This window comes from Drosophila takahashii, chromosome 3L, assembly GCF_030179915.1.
Source record: "Drosophila takahashii strain IR98-3 E-12201 chromosome 3L, DtakHiC1v2, whole genome shotgun sequence".
Lineage (NCBI taxonomy): Eukaryota > Metazoa > Arthropoda > Insecta > Diptera > Drosophilidae > Drosophila > Drosophila takahashii.
The window spans coordinates 14,308,980-14,325,719 of NC_091680.1; the positions used below are offsets into that span (position 1 = coordinate 14,308,980).

Here is a 16,740-nt window from a genome sequence, read left to right on the forward strand (position 1 = left end):
AGTGTATTTTTGCTTTGACAGCTTAAGATCTTTGACTGTAAGTACACCCAGAAAAACAGAATTGGAGAGAATAAATAAGCATTGAAATTTAGCGGAATATATTGTAAGTTTTTTTAAATTTATAGTCTTGCTTTAAATACATATATTTAGTACTAAAAATGATGTCTAACGTTGAACTTATACCAATAATCGCATATTTTAAGTAGTACTATAATGTTATTATTAAATTTAAAAAATAATTACAGACTATAATGATTCGAGATAATATTGCTCTTTTAGCCCAAAAACGACTGAAAGTGTAACTATGCATTTTTTACTTAGAAATTATAAAGAATAATTCATAAAAATATTTGTTTGTAATAAACAATAAACCAATAAAAAATGAGTATTATTTTAAATCAATTTAGCATTCGATTAACACCTTTAGTGTTGTTACAGATTGTGCTAAATGGGTTATATTTTCGAATTATGAAAAATTTGTTGGTTTCTTATATTAATTAAATCATAAATGTTTCTGTGGGAGGAATCACAATCAAGCATTTTTTTAATAAGACCAATAATATTTTTAATAAACAGATTTCTCACAGCACGCGGGTACACAATGTCATATTTTAATATTTCCCTCCGTGCACACACGGCGTATACTTAACTTTTGGCATGGGCTAGCTTTGTTTTGTTTTGGTTTTTTCTACATGACCCGCAGAGGCTTTTCAAATGACGCTCCACCTGGGCAGCTCGACAATTCCAAATGCTTTTCGGGGTATTCTACCATTCCGACTGACGCGCACGCGCTAATGGTTAACCCCGGTTACTTTTTTGCTGGCCAAGAGACAAGAGAGCAAAACACAAAGCCAACAAAAACATGGCCAATGCGACGACGTTCTAGCCTGTTGCCGCACTTGAACTTGGTCGAGTCAGGCCCCGCGATTCTCGACCCACTCGGCTCTGCTGCTGCTGCTGCTGCTGGTGAGAGGAAACCCCACTGAATGGGCATATCTCGGCTTTAACCAAGCTCCAGCTGGGCAACTACGTCACAGCCGCGTCATGCGAAAACCGAAAACCAGTCATCGTCGTCGTCGCTCGTTCAGGCCGAAACCGAAACGCTCGTTCGTTAACTTGGCCGTCGGAATCGGAATCTGGGGGTATTTAAGCGGCGGCAACTCGACCTGGAGCATGCATTGATTCGCTATCATCCGCTCTAAAGACTTGTGCCCAGCCTCAAGTAGTTTGCTGACTCTGTTTGTTGTAATACAATTAGCTGACAAGGATAATCTAAAATAAACAATCATCGTTTTCGAGTTCGCGAAAGGATCCAGAGAAAAGTTATACATCCATCTACCCGTGAATCCGAGAGTCGACAGTCGAGAGTTCTTGTCCCAGCTCAATTCTAGACGCAATCAGTTTCAGTACCAGGAGCGTATTTCTTGCCAAGTTTTTCAAAAAAACACCTGAAAACCCAGCCAGATCGCCAATAAGCAGTGAAAGTGTCAACACATTTCGAGTGCTTATTGCAAATCAAACAAGAAAAGCGTAACCAAGCACATAAGCAAATAGTATTCTAAGTGTTTTTGGCAACACTTTGCGTAAATTTTTGTTAATTACCCCGAAACAAAAAACCACACACACAAAACAAAATGATGGCCGTTGCAGCAGCCCAAAAGAACCGCGAGATGTTCGCCATCAAGAAATCCTACAGTATTGAGGTGAGTCTAAAAATGAAAATGAAAACAATTTCCAAATCGAATCGTATTGAAAGAGAAACAAAATTTTAAATCCAAATAGAGCGACTAGATTTTTGGTCTACGTGACTATCCAAAGGTTTTGAGTTTTGAAACCGAAATACAAACCAGTTAGTTAGCCGGGCAGTCGGCCCATTTATGCGCATATCCCGCATTTCTTTCTGTTTGCAAATTCAGTTGTGACCAACTCCATTCAGTGGCCAGTCTTGGCCAACAAGTCGCACCTCTAAGAACAGGCGGCCCAAATCGAAAGGCCCAAATTGCCAGCGGACACAATCACAACAGTCGTCCCAGTCGTGTGTTAAGTTATTATTTAACAAATAAGTGAAAGTGGCTGCCTTTTGGGCCCCTGCACTTAGCCTGGTCGAAACAGTCGCGCCTCATTGTATTGACTCTCGTCTCTGTTTCTGTTTATGTTTATGCTGCCGCTGCCGACCAAAACAAAATATGAAATCAATAAAAATGATTCAATGAGTTGCGCATCTTTCATCAGCCAAAAAAAAGAAGAGGTGGCCCAAAAAACAGAAAATCCCACTGAAAACCAAACAAAAAACAAGATGACAGTGAAAACTGCAACTGATGGAAACCTTTTTTCCCCCCAGAAAAAAGAAAAAATACCTTTCCAGTTGCCAGTTGCATTTTTCGTTCCCCCCAGAATCCCTTGGGTTATTTCGATGGCTTTCGGCCGTATATAAAACTCATCTTGGCACCTGCCCATCGCTTTGAATCGGTGACATCTCGCATTAAATTACCATTCGGGGCTTTGAATCACAATCAATGCGGTTCCATGAATAGCCCATAGAAACTCGAAGAAAAGATCTGAAGACACTGAAGCTTTCACAGTTATTTTATGTAAGGTTTAAAATTGCGCAATAGTCTGCTCAAAAAAAAATCACCACCCAAGCGTGGCGAAGAAACCACCCGGGCCTGAAGGTCAAGGCAACTTGGTCCAATTTCCGCTGCATATCCTGAAAGTGTCACTAACAAATATATATCTCTCTCTCTTGCAGAATGGCTATCCATCCCGCCGTCGCAGCCTGGTGGACGATGCCCGTTTCGAGACCCTGGTGGTCAAGCAGACCAAACAAACCGTCCTCGAGGAGGCCCGCAACAAGGCAAATGGTGAGTCTCTAGAATCCAACAAGTGGTTGCTAAGTAGCTTTAAAGAGGATTTAAATTTGGCTTTGAAAATCCAACAAGTGGGTGCTAGAAAATCGTATTAAATTGGGCTTATTTATCCTGAATATTTTAAAGTAAATTAAATTTGATTTTTACATTTTTAAATTGCGTTTTATTTATTCTGAATCTTTAAAAGTAAATTATTATTTTTAGTTTATCATTTATTTTTCCCCATTTATTTATTATTTTCCTTTCTTTTTTATTTCTTTATTTTAAAGACGATTCTCTGGAGGACTGCATTCTGCAGGCTCAGGAGCACATTCCTGCCGAGCAGAATGTGGAGCTCCAGGACGAGCAGGCCAATCTGGAGAACCTTCCCCTGGACGAAGAATATGTTGCAGGTTAATATCTATTCCCTTTTATTTTTCCCTCCCCTTTTCGTTTTCGCTGCCTTAAGCCTATTATCTTTGATTTGATTTCGATTATGATTTTTATTGGTTTCTGTTATTTTTGATTTTATTCCCTTTTTAGTTGAGGAGGATGTTGAGTTCGAGAGCGTTGAGCAGCAGCAGTCGCAGGAGCCAGAGGGCGAACGCCAGCCGACCAAGAACGGTGAGCAGGGGGTTTCTGGTCCTCAACCATCTACCATAAGTAGTACTTAACTTCTGAGGGGCTTTTGAAAAGCGTGCGACATTGATTTAAGTGCTTAATATGATAAAGTGCCAGTGGCAGTGGGAAAGCACTCAACACACGGACAATTGAGTGAGAGCGGCGAAGGCGGCGGCGTTGAAATGTCGCATTTCCCTTTTTCATTTGTTACGCTCGACTTAATAAAAGTATGAGTGCGAAATGAAATGCGTTTGCCTGGCAACGCAGAAGAACTAAAGCCCACACGCCCACGTAGCTCGCTTATCGTTTACGTGACCCTAAGCCTCAGATGATTGCATCCTTACCATAATATCCTTTTCCTCTTTTTTTTTTTATACAGATTACGGTCTCACCGAGGACGAGATTTTGTTGGCCAATGCCGCTTCGGAGTCCCCGGAAGCCGAGGCTGCCATGCAGAGTGCCGCTTTGGTGGTCCGCCTCAAGGAGGGCATCTCCTCCCTGGGCCGCATCCTCAAGGCCATCGAGACCTTCCACGGTGCCGTCCAGCATGTGGAGTCCCGCCAGTCTAGGGTCGAGGGCGTCGATCACGATGTCCTGATCAAGCTGGACATGACCCGCGGCAATCTGCTGCAGCTCATCCGTTCGCTGAGGCAGTCGGGCTCCTTCAGCAGCATGAATCTGATGGCCGACAACAATCTAAACGTGAAGGCCCCCTGGTTCCCCAAGCACGCCTCCGAGCTGGACAACTGCAACCATCTGATGACCAAGTACGAGCCCGATTTGGACATGAACCACCCCGGATTCGCCGACAAGGTGTACAGGCAGCGCCGCAAGGAGATTGCCGAGATTGCCTTCGCCTACAAGTACGGAGACCCGATCCCATACATCGAGTACTCCGACGTGGAGGTCAAGACCTGGCGCTCGGTCTTCCGCACCGTTCAGGATCTGGCTCCCAAGCACGCCTGTGCCGAGTACAGGGCCGCCTTCCAGAAGCTCCAGGACGAGCAGATCTTTGTTGACAACCGTCTGCCGCAGCTGCAGGAAATGTCCGACTTCCTGCGCAAGAACACCGGATTCTCGTTGCGTCCTGCCGCTGGTCTCCTGACCGCCCGCGACTTCCTCGCCTCCCTGGCCTTCCGCATCTTCCAGAGCACCCAGTATGTGCGCCACGTCAACTCGCCCTACCACACCCCCGAGCCGTAAGTATCTACAATCTATATATATACATTTTACCAGGGGGTTAAAATCACTTCACTTCAAAAAGGGGAGAAAAAGGACTCTCTCTCTTTGTCCTAACCTAATTGCATTTGCCTGCCATTGTGTGCGAGTGCCGGTGCTTCCTTTTCCGCTTTTCCGAACCAACTTTTGCTGCCAGGCAAATTGGCTACAGGAACCAGCTCATTTAACCGGGCTAATTGCTTTATGCCAACACATTTTCCACACTTTTAACAAGCATTATTTTCCCCTTCTTATTACAGTGACTCCATTCACGAGCTGCTGGGTCACATGCCCCTGCTGGCCGATCCCAGCTTCGCCCAGTTCTCGCAGGAGATTGGACTGGCCTCGCTGGGTGCCTCCGACGAAGAAATCGAGAAGCTGTCCACGGTGAGTTTTTAATTGAGTTGCAAGCTGCAACGAAACGACCTTAGCCTCAAGTGCAGCTATGACGCAGCTGGTTTTTTGTTCGCCACCAAGATCATTGTTTAGTCACTGTCAAAGTCGCACAGAAAAAGTGCTACTCAATGATTTTTCCATGCCGAAACCAAAAAAAAAACTGGGTCTTGAAAAATGCAATGGGATATTTTACCTGAAATCAGAAAGTAGATGTTTTGTATGATATTCAAATTGAGTTTTGATATTTTATAATATCTTTATGATCTTCTTTTTGATAAATTCTTCAAAAATAATATTTTTTATATGATCCAAAATCTTATATCAAAAAGTTTCGATAGTTTTGATTTTTTATAATATTTTTATGATCTTGATCTTTAATAACAGTCCCAAATATTTGCCTTTTTATTCCGTTTTTACCTTTATTTCCTATTAGTTACTAATTTAAACCCCTTATTTATTTAATATATCTACAGGTCTACTGGTTCACTGTTGAGTTCGGTCTCTGCAAGGAACATGGTCAGATCAAGGCCTACGGCGCCGGACTCCTGAGCTCCTACGGCGAGCTCCTCCACGCCATCAGCGACAAGTGCGAGCACCGTGCCTTCGAGCCCGCCTCCACTGCTGTGCAGCCCTACCAGGATCAGGAGTACCAGCCCATCTACTACGTGGCCGAGAGCTTCGAGGATGCCAAGGACAAGTTCCGTCGCTGGGTCAGCACCATGTCGCGTCCCTTCGAGGTGCGCTTCAACCCGCACACCGAGCGCGTCGAGGTCCTGGACTCTGTGGACAAGCTGGAGACCTTGGTGCACCAGATGAACACGGAGATCTTGCACCTGACCAACGCCATCTCCAAGCTGCGACGCCCGTTCTAAAGAGAGGGAGAGAGAGAGTGGGAGGAAATGATATATAGAAGCACCCAAAACACCACACCACCCACCCACCCCCTCGCACACCACCACATTCACATACAGGTGCAACGGTCTCATTTTTACAAATTAATTTTAAATTGACATACCGCACAATCCCTCGTATTTTATTTTTTGTTTATTGTTTTTTGTTTAATTTTATTTTATTGTCATCCAAAAAAGTTCTATTTGTCGAATCGAAAAAAGCAAGCATATTTATTTGTTGATCACCGATCACCCGATACACAACAAACACACCCGACCCGCATATTTATCACCGCAACTATTATTGGACCAAAAAATCGTTAGACGTTTAAGTGATGTGAAAACAAAGCCAGGCAAAGCGAATTAAGTGAAGTGAAGTTAAGCGCTGGGAGAGCAAAGTTCATATACCATCCGCACTTAGTAGGCAAAGTACCACACAAAACCGATTGTATACTCAGACACAAAATGTTTTTGTATTATTATTATCTTCTTCTTTTTGTCTCTCACAATATTTACCTAGACTATATAGACACGCGATATAGTATGCCCGGTATTATAACTTCATTCGGAGAGAGTATTTCTTAATACAAAATTGAATTGAAAAAAAAATACAACAATCAAACAAACGGAAAAAAAAACGGAAAAGATCAAAATGAAATGGAAAACAAAATAGAATTTTCTTACATTGTACAATAACTGTAAACGACAATATTACTATTGTGTACTATTATTATTATTATCTATTATTATGCTTATGACTATTACGTATTGTATTGTAGGTATGTAGAGTTTAAACATTATTATTTTATTTAAGTTTTGTGTATTAATAAAATTAAAAATGCAATTGAAAAATAATTACTCTTTGGTTTCTTCATTTGATTATCTTCTTTGGCAATTAGCAACTCTAAAGTCTGATTCTGTTTAGGGAACATTTTATGACATGCAAAGGGAATATTTATTTAGAAATGTGAATAAAAAGGAAGTAAAAGGGAAGGAAATTGTGAATTTAAATGAAATGGGTGAGAAAACTTAAACAAAATCGAGCTATATACAAGATATTTAAGAAATCTGATTGATGTGTATAAAATAATCAAAAACCCTTGGACCACAATATATATAACATTATAAAGTTATTAAAATCAAAAGTGGACTCAACATTGGGATCAAGAATATTACATATTTAAAGTTAACGTAGCGTGAAATTTTATTGTTATTGTTCGATGTAGTTGCAATTGGATCAAAAGCCAACCAAGTGTTAACATTTCTGCAAGCAATTAGCCAAACTAATAACTAATTATATTCGCATACAAATATCTATACAAGTTAAAGCGCAGTTGGTCCCCAAGCCAGGCTTCGTTGGTTCTGAAAAAATAGTATACAATAAAAGAAAATATTATTAGAGGTGCACAGAACGTGCAGATATCAGAAATATAAATGTCTCTCTATCTTATGTGTGTATTTATTCGCTATTATATGAATAAAGTTGAAACCGTTTAAACTTGAAAAGGAACTAACTTTCTGGGAGGGGCTGTGGCACTTAAAAACGCCCCCAGTAATTGACAATGGTATTTGTTTTTATTTCTATTTTTTGAGCACCTTGACTGGTCAGAGATCCTGTAGTCATGATTAACAATTGGAAAGGGGCCTCTGATGGAAATATTTTATTCTATTCTCAACCTATGCCAATTTATTTTAATTAGCAAGCTCCAGTAATTAGTCTTAATTACGCACGAGCATGCTATAATTACTACAGTAGAACTTTTCTTTCCTAACTATTTTTTATCTGTCCAAAAAAATATTTAGCTAGCATGTAGAGTATTCAAATTAATTTGATTTTCCGATTATCAAAAGCGACAGCTGTTTTTAAAACATGACCTACCTCAGCATATTAATTGTGGAAAGGAAAAAAATCTGATAAATAAATAACACCTGAGCGGATTTATCATATGCCAATTACAATACGTGTGCGACTACAAGTATGAGTATTTATTGTGATATAATAATTGGCTGTGTGAATTGAAATTGAATGTGCTAATAGTCTCGAATTGCGGCGGCACAGCAACAGCGACAATTAGCGGCTGCCGATCGGATGTAGGCGATATAGAGTGGACTCGTGGGAACGCCCACGTTGTCGTCCAATTATAATGATATTAATAAGAACGATAAGGGACAGATGTATCGAAACTAAAATGCCCTCGCAGGTGTGCTAATCATCGAAATGGGTTGATCTCATATATAAGATCTAAGTAGGGCTTGGAATTTCCCTAGTGTTTAGTTTAGGATCGTAATATCTAGAATCTTTTGCAGGTGTTCTAAGAAGAAGATTAAAGAAATATTACTTACGAGCTTAAAGACTTATTGACTAATACAAAATGACAAATTAATGGTTTTTAGGGAAATTGAGGCAACTGAATATTTGCATTTTTTATTTAATTATTGAAATATTGCCTTCTGTAAAAACTTTATGCTTCAATGGTTACACATGGTCTGAGCTAATATAAAAACCAAGACTTGGGAATTCCCATGGGTTAATGTCATAGAATTTATGTGAGATATATGAGTTAAATTATAATTAAAATATTAATGACTAGAATCTCTTGGAAATTGAAGGTCATAGGAATAAAGTTGCATTATAGTTTCATTAAAAGCTTGAACTTGAGTTTACATAGTTAATAAATCTTAATAAGCAATAAACTAGGCTTGCCCTAGATTTTATTTTAGGTTAATAAGCTAATCAATCTGGTCATAATCTCTTGCAGGTGTACTGAAATGTGTAAACTTGAACTTGAGTTAAACGTCCAATATTAGGTATTTTAATTGATTTAATAATTTCAACAGCCTAAGGGCTTGGAAAATTGATTCAATTTATGTATACATTATTATTTTATTAAAATTGCAAACAAATATTTTAATATGCCTAGAAAATCGCCTGCTCCGATATACCCATTAAGCACTTGGTATACTATAGTTAATGACAATTGCTGATATATCTCCATTATGGCCATTACTTGATACTAAAAATATGAATTGGCAGCGAAGTTCAGCTGGAGCTAAGGCTGGGCATTTATCAACTTTAGTTGGCTTTTGTTGGGGCTTTGTAATCGGCTAATTGTCCGACTGATTTGGGTCAGGTTTAAAAGGCTGGCTAAATACTTGGCGTTTCAGTTTGGCGTGGGCAAACATTTGCACTTGATTCGATTGCCAAGAGCGGCGGCGGACTACGTGCCGCTGGTCAGTTTGGGCCTGGCCGGCGACTCACATATGTAAGGTTCTTATGGTCTTCTGTCAAGGCCACTGAGCAAATGGGTTAGGGTTGCAGGAAACGCGAGGCTGGCACGGGTTTGTTGAACCGACAACGGCGCGATAATTGCCGGAAGCCCAATGCACTTTGCAATTAAACACTTTTCATTAATTGTTTAAGTTTTTTACACAGCCGAGAAGAAAATAAAAACAAGCAAGAAACAAGAATAAATTCAGTGGCAGTGGCAGTGCTCAGAGCTCCAAGAGCGAAACACGTTTCATTTACAGCCGCCGCAACATTTCAAATTTGGCTAATTAAACTCGCATAAAAAAAGCAAAAAAAGACCCAAAATACAAAAGCCAAGGTTAGCTGGAGCTTGGCTTTGACAGTAGCCAAAGGAATTAACTAGAACATGTCTACACGGCTGTTATTGCTTGTACTACCAGTATTTGGTATTTGATATTTGGCTTTGGCTAATCGAAAATCAAAGTCAATGACTTACAGCCCGGCATGGCCAAATTCTGCATTTGGCTTTGGCATTCTGGCCGCCATTTCGGTGCCAATTAATTGCAATCCGAACGCGAGTCTTGAACTTTTCAGAGAGACACTAAATCTAAATCTAGTCGCTTACTTAGCCAAGAGCTGGAGCCTCGAATCTCAGCTGGAGGTGTGAGTATCTGCAGATCCAAACCGTTAGGCTAACCCACTGCTATGCTAGCCCACTGCCAACTACACGGCGTTTTGGCCAGGGGCGCACCTGTTGGCCGTTGGTTCTAATTTAAATGATCGAGCATTTACAATCGCAATAGCTCTCGGGCTAATTAGAGTATGAAACGGGTTTCCACCCCTCGAATCTCGGGGGGATGCAGTGTACTAACCCCTCATTTGCATATCCATGCTGGAACAGCTGGTCTTATGAATATTTACAGGGCGTGAGAGATGCACCCATAAATAACTGCTATATTTATAGATAAGATGTTCGTATTATTACATCGATTTTCCCTGGATTATTAGCTTTCCAGGTTTTTTATGAGGGGATTCCTGAATTTATAAATGTCTGGGAATAGATCAAGCATGAGCTTATCTGTTAATGGTATAAGGGTGATTGACTTTACAACTTCAAATTTATTATAAATAACTTAAGTATTATTGTATGCTGGTAACTTTATTTTCTTAATGTTTAATTTAAAATTAATGAGTACAGAAATAACAGCGATATTTATAGATGGGATATTCGTATATTATTAGCTTTTCAGATTTTTGTAGAGTCAGAATCCCATTAAAAGTTTCTTGGGATATATCCAACTTTAGATAATCTTTAAAAATTGCGAGGTATTTAAATGGTCGTATTATACGGTTTTAATATGATCTGATCGGAATATATATAGTACATTCTTAGGACAGGAATGTTAGCTTCAGTATCATATTAATGTTTGTTTTATGTTCCTGTTTGAACACATTCCTTTTATGAAGCGTACTTAAGGCCCACTAATCTATATACTTCAGCTGGTTTCCCCGGGGCATGCAAAGTCTCTCCCTCCAGAACAAGTAATGTCACGGGGCCCATAATTAAAAACTATTACAGCACCAATTGGCCAGACAATTACGTCCACGTTGGCCAGCTGCGCGACTTTTAAATAGTTCAAACCACTCGGAGAATACGGAATACGGCACCTGGCGGCCCAGATAAGTGCTGAATCGGTAGCTAAGGGCCCCAGATACCAAGACCACTTTCGATCATAAATTAAAATTAGAATTTTAAATGCGAAACTAATTAAGCAAAGCTGCTGCCGAGGCAGAGAGATAATATGTATTAAAGGTAAGTGGAGAAAACCTGTGAGATTTCATGCCAAAAGCCGTCAATGTTGTTGTTAAACAATTGCAAGAAAATCGTGCATAAAATTAACCATTAGCGGGTTGCCAAGCAGCCGCCCTGTCTGGGCTTTAGATGGCTTTCCAACCAGATGGCCGTTTTGGCCCGGACAACGGGGCGTATGAGCGATAATGATTGCACACCAGCAGGTAGCAGCCAGCGGCACGCGATTGAAATCGACTTGATTTTGGGCCTGATTCTGCGCATCATCATCGTCAACCATTGTTCCCATACTGATGGGTGTCAATATTATGATTTAAGCTGGGCAAACAGATCGGGTAACATTTCGAATACGCAGAAAGAGAGCTGACGCAATGTCAACAATTGGTTTCCGAGTGATCTGTTTGCCAGCCTCATCTAATTTTTGAGAGCATCAGCGCGAGCTGGAGGTGCATATAGAGTCGGGAACGGAAAGTCTTAAGTAGATTTACACGCTTCACTGAACCACCTGTTGACATTGGCTAATTAAAAGTCGTGCACACGCTTCTCAAAGCGGAAGTTTGCCTAAAGCTGGGAAAGATCGGTGCCAAAGGTCGGTGCTGGGATAGGGAATCACCAACCAATTTGTCTGATAAATTCTTCTTTAATAGTGGGTTTTAACTAGTTAAATTACAGCTCAAGTTATTTCAAATATTTATATTTAATAGTACAGTTGAACTTTAATAAAGCGAACTTCAATATTAGTATTTATATAAGCATTTATTTAGGAAATAATTTTTAGGTATCGATTTTATTTCAGATCTCACATTGCTTTAAAGATAAACACAACATTTAAAAAACTTGAATACATTTTTGAATTTTGTTAACCTTATTTTAAATGTAACTGTTTGTTTTAATGTGGCTTCTATACTTACTTGGTGGTTACCTTTAAGGAGACCTATATTAAAAGAGCATGTCCTGGATTGATGTGCAGTCTTGAAAATAAGACGGTTTTTCCGACTCCCACAACTTTTTATTTTACATACATTTTCCTCATATTATACCTACATTTTACACATATTTTACATTGCTAGTGGGGGCGCCACTTTTAAAAGCTTGTATTATATTTTGATCACTGACAAAGCTTGAATGTTGTGAAACGCATTTTCTTAGTTTGGAAAAATAACTATTTAGAGGGTAGAAAATTCGGTAAAGTTTATGCCAAAAATATACTTTAACTCCAAAAAAAAAAATGTAAAATTAAAAAAATAGTTTAAAAAGCTAAAAATCTTTTTGGATCTTCGAATGTTACATATTACTGTTTCAATGCTTTCTACTCTAATTAATAAATATTTAAACCAAAAGTGAAACCTTAATAGTTTTACTTTTTTTACGAAATTAATTGCAGGTATAATAGTTTCATCATAATTTCATATTTATTATAAATTAACAATTCAAAAATTATTTTTGTTTGATTTATGAAAAAATGTACATTTATTTACATTAAAATCCCATCATCTCTATCAGTCTTTTGGCAAATTGCTGTCGCTCTTCCCCCGGCTGTAGGGACGTGCTCCGCCGAGCATCCTTTCGAGCAGACTCTGCTTGGACTTGCGCTTGGAGGCGAGCACCTCCTTGCACAGCTCGTTGAAGACCTCGGCCACTTGGTCCACATGGTCAGCGGCGGAAACCTCGCTGAACTTGCACTCGAAGTCCTTGGCCAGGATTTCGCCCTCGTCGCGGCTCACCTGGCGCAAGTGCACCATGTCCACCTTGTTGGCGCAGAGTTGGACGGGAGTATCGGACTGCAGATCGGATTTGGCACGGCGTATATAGTTGAAGCTCTTGCGATCCGTTATCGAGTAGACCAGCAGCAGGCCATCGGCCCATTGAACGAGCTCAGCGGCATTTGGGTATTCGTCCTCGGCCTGGAAATGTTATTTAAAATAATATTAATATATATAGATTTTTATTTAATATTTTTTAACCCACCTTGGGACATGTGTCCAGTATTTCGAATAGCACCGGCTCGCCATCCACCATCGCCTCGTGCTTATAGCGATTCTCAGTCTGATGATCGTACTCCCCGATGTAACGCTTTGTCAAGAAACGCACAATTAGGGCTGCAATCAAATTAAATAACCAAAACCATTTACGTAACATGAATTTAATTTATTGTCGCATTCGCTATCAGCGGGATCAGGTGTAAACCAGGGTAACGCCCTCCAGAACCGAGCAACCCCTAATCCAGGATTTGGGTCAGTACTTAAGCGAGCGTGAAGTATGAGTGTGTCCTGTTGTAGAGTCCTGCCAAAATAGATTGCAGGTACAAATGCAGGGCAGGTGGAAAATGGAAAATGCGCCTTGTGGGGTTAATAAACCCGAATCCGGCTGCCCGGCAACAAAACGCGCGCGAGCCCTAAAGTTGCGTGTCTCGGGCCAACAAACGTCGTCCTCCTTCGTCGTAGGCCTCGAGTCCTGTCAAGGGGGTGAAGTTCAGCCGGGCCTGGTCTTTGGTCATTTCCTATGCAAGTCCTTTGAACTCGCGACTAAGCAAAAACAACAGTAGTGCTGGGAACTGAAACCTCAGGTGCCACTTCAAGCGAGGATGACAATGTTTAGAATATACAGTGGAAATCAAATATAACGAACAGTTCTAGAAAATCTTAAAAAAAAATTATATTTACTTGCGCCTGACTTTATTTAAAGCTATGATTTATAATTTTGGATTCGAATTTATTATTTTTTTTAAGATTGATTTATTTTAATAAATTCAATTTTTATTTTAACCTATTTATATCTACTCTATTTTGAGTTGTCCACAAATTGTTATTAATCGCCCCAATAAATAATTTAAAATTATTTGAAATGAGTTAGTGAATCCTGACTGTATTTATGGTTTTTTGCGTTCGCGTGTGAGTTTTTTGTGTGGCTAGTGGTTGCCTTGGTTGCCTCGCGACTTTTTAATGACATTTTCGTCATTTATTTTCCCAACACCGCATACATTCGTTCGACCAGTGCTTTTCCCTCAAAATTTATGTTTTCCGAATTCTCTTTTTTATTTTCCGCGAGGTCAACGTTTAAATTCTTCGACGCACGACGCCGGAATGGCAATGGTGATGGCGTCTTCTCCGCCTGCTGGGCACTGATCGCGTCTACGTCTATATGTATGTATCTATATAGCAAAAAGCGAGTGTGCGGGTGCACGGTGAATTTTGCGGCGGGGCGGTGGGCGTGGAGGTGAACGTGGGCGATTTAATTGCCCCACCGCATCCACAGGCATAGACACACAGTTGAATTAAATATTTTCCCCGGTCTTTGGCCAACAATTTCGGCGGAGTGACATTAAAATATGTGGCAATAAATTTATTAAACATATATGCATTTGCCATTATATGTTAGTTGATATAGGAGGAGGAATTCCATTTGCTTTGGGTTGTTTTGTTTTTATGAGCTGAGAAAAATAAAGAATACTTCTCACTTGCTCTGCCGTGCGCCCTAACAATATAGTTTTATTTTGTTTTTAAAGTTTCAAGATAGTTGAGACAATTTTTAAAATATTTGTCAGGAAAAGATCTCCGCTTGAGTATTGTTCGAGAAAAAAAATTCTAAGATTTTCATTTTTAATTTTTAGTACAAGTAATAGAGTGATTTTTGATTAAAAAGGAAAAAAGAACAAAACAATATTATTCTACCTTATTCATAACTCAACCAAACTTCATTCGTTTGTCACAAAAGCCAAACCCAGACTGCCTGACATGATAGGTTTTTTCTTTGTTTTTCAACCGCATTTTATTTATTAGTGGAGCATATTTTCTAGTCATATTTCACCAGACCCCACTGTCCACGATCTTCGGCTGCCCCCGCCAGTTTTTCTATGCTATTTGCACTCAAAATTATTTGTGACCGGGGACATATAGCACGCAGGTGTAACTCGAAGTTGACAGCCGGAATAAATTTTCCGGCCAAAGCCATCATCATCTCGTGGCTGGCGCCTAATAAAATCTAAAAAATGCAAACTCAAAATCTTAGTTTTGGCAGAGAAATTTCTTGTTATTATGATTTTTATTGGTTTCATGAAAGTAAAGGATTTTAATTTTTATTTATTCTTTAAAAATATAGATACTGAATATATATGTGGAAAAACTATTTAACACCAGGGACATCTAACTCACAGGGGTAACCCAAAGTTGACAGTCCCGAGAATAAATTTCCCGACTAAAGCCATCATCATCATTAGTTACATCCCATGGATGGGGCGGCGCAACAAAATGTTACAAATTAAATATATTTCGGGGCTTCCCGGCATACGTGATGCCTGACAGGGAACATCAATTTATGCTAAGTCGTTCGCATCGAAGAAATATGCAACATCTCTGCTGCCAATGATCTGTGATCTCTCGAGCATATACATATATGATCTGAACCCTTACACTAAAAGAAATGGATATTCTATTTTGTATACTCATTTTTAAGACCACTATACTTTTGTGAGAAATATTTCCTCATGTTTTGATATTTTTCCATAAATGGAAAAGAATTTAGGGGCAATAATTTAAACTGTTAAAAAATATATTTTAAGTTGAGCGACATTTTTTTAAATATTGCCCATAAAATTCATTTCCATTAATGGAAAAATATCAAAACATGAGGGACTATCCCAAAACATTAAGTAAGCATTTTATTTTGTTCGGTGTACTGAGGCGATGTGCTCATGGGTCGTCATAAATTAGAGCATGGCCTGGTCTTTTGGCCAGAGCCGCTTGTCAAATCAAACGGTGGAAAGCGATTAAAGCGGCAGGCAATGCCAAAGTGCCAGCAGCCGCCGCCGCCTCACACAGATACTCCCCGGGTGCAAGAGTGTGTGTGTTGCTGTGTATTGGGGATATCTGCGATCTGCATCGGTATATGTATGCTGCTGCCACTTTATAAACAAAACAAACAAATGTCTAAATATACACGAATCGGCGATTGCTCAACTAATTTGCTGTTGTTGCTCGGCATCCATGCTACAGACTACAGAAGTATCTATCGGATACGTCTGCTATTGCTCGGATTGTTTTGTGTTGTTGCAGCACTTGGGATCGTGGTATTTCGATTCTTACCGCTCTTTCCAACACTGGGCGCCCCGATCACGGCTATCTTCAACTCCGTCAACGTCGACTTCTTACGCCGAATGCCGCGCGTGGTCATCTTCTCGTATTCCCTGAGTTCTCCAAGTTTCCTGATTTCCGATTGCTCTTTAGATTTAGATGGATTTTTTCTTTTTTTTTCGGTTGAGCAGAGCAGACGGCAGCAGGTGTATATCTGTTGGCGTGTGTTTTCTCCGTTTTAATTATCAGATTGTTATTGTTGTTTCATTTCAATGTCAAAACAAGCGCAAGAAATGCGTTTAAAATTACAGCCGCACACCGAATTTCGCATCCGTGAGATACGTTCATTTGTTTTTTTGTTGCTGGGTATTTGGAAAATTAATGAGTTTTCTGCTGTTCCTGCAGGTTATTTTCGAAATATTTTGGCGAATTTGTGTCTTATGCTTTTGGGCATTTTTATTATGGATACATGAATCGCAATCCGGCTGTGAAACGCGCACTGCACTTTCGACGCGCACCGAAAACGCATTTATTTATTTATTTAAACCACCAATTTTGCATATTTCTCAGTCCGCCGATTCGATCTGATTGGAGTATGTGTCTTTGCTACCTTTTCTCTCTGTTTTCCGACTGATCTGTATCT

The 16,740-nt window shown here is 39.8% G+C and overlaps 2 protein-coding genes across 2 annotated transcripts; one reads left to right on the forward strand and one right to left on the reverse strand.

Moving 5' to 3' along the window:
- Positions 1 to 1,172: 1,172 nt before the first annotated feature.
- On the forward strand, positions 1,173 to 6,826 carry ple (tyrosine hydroxylase ple). Its single transcript, XM_017155171.2, has 7 exons — positions 1,173 to 1,703; positions 2,750 to 2,861; positions 3,137 to 3,259; positions 3,390 to 3,470; positions 3,847 to 4,666; positions 4,946 to 5,072; positions 5,555 to 6,826. Exons 1-7 carry the CDS (start codon positions 1,635 to 1,637, stop codon positions 5,951 to 5,953), a joined length of 1,731 nt encoding a protein of 576 aa, XP_017010660.2. The 5' UTR covers positions 1,173 to 1,634; the 3' UTR covers positions 5,954 to 6,826.
- A 5,595-nt stretch (positions 6,827 to 12,421) lies between these two features.
- LOC108066545 (ras-related and estrogen-regulated growth inhibitor) lies at positions 12,422 to 16,738 on the reverse strand. The gene is made up of 3 exons (XM_017155099.3): positions 16,110 to 16,738; positions 12,997 to 13,127; positions 12,422 to 12,932 (listed from the first exon to the last, which is right to left on the reverse strand). Exons 1-3 carry the CDS (start codon positions 16,195 to 16,197, stop codon positions 12,528 to 12,530), a joined length of 624 nt encoding a protein of 207 aa, XP_017010588.1. The 5' UTR covers positions 16,198 to 16,738; the 3' UTR covers positions 12,422 to 12,527.
- Between the last annotated feature and the right edge of the window lie 2 nt (positions 16,739 to 16,740).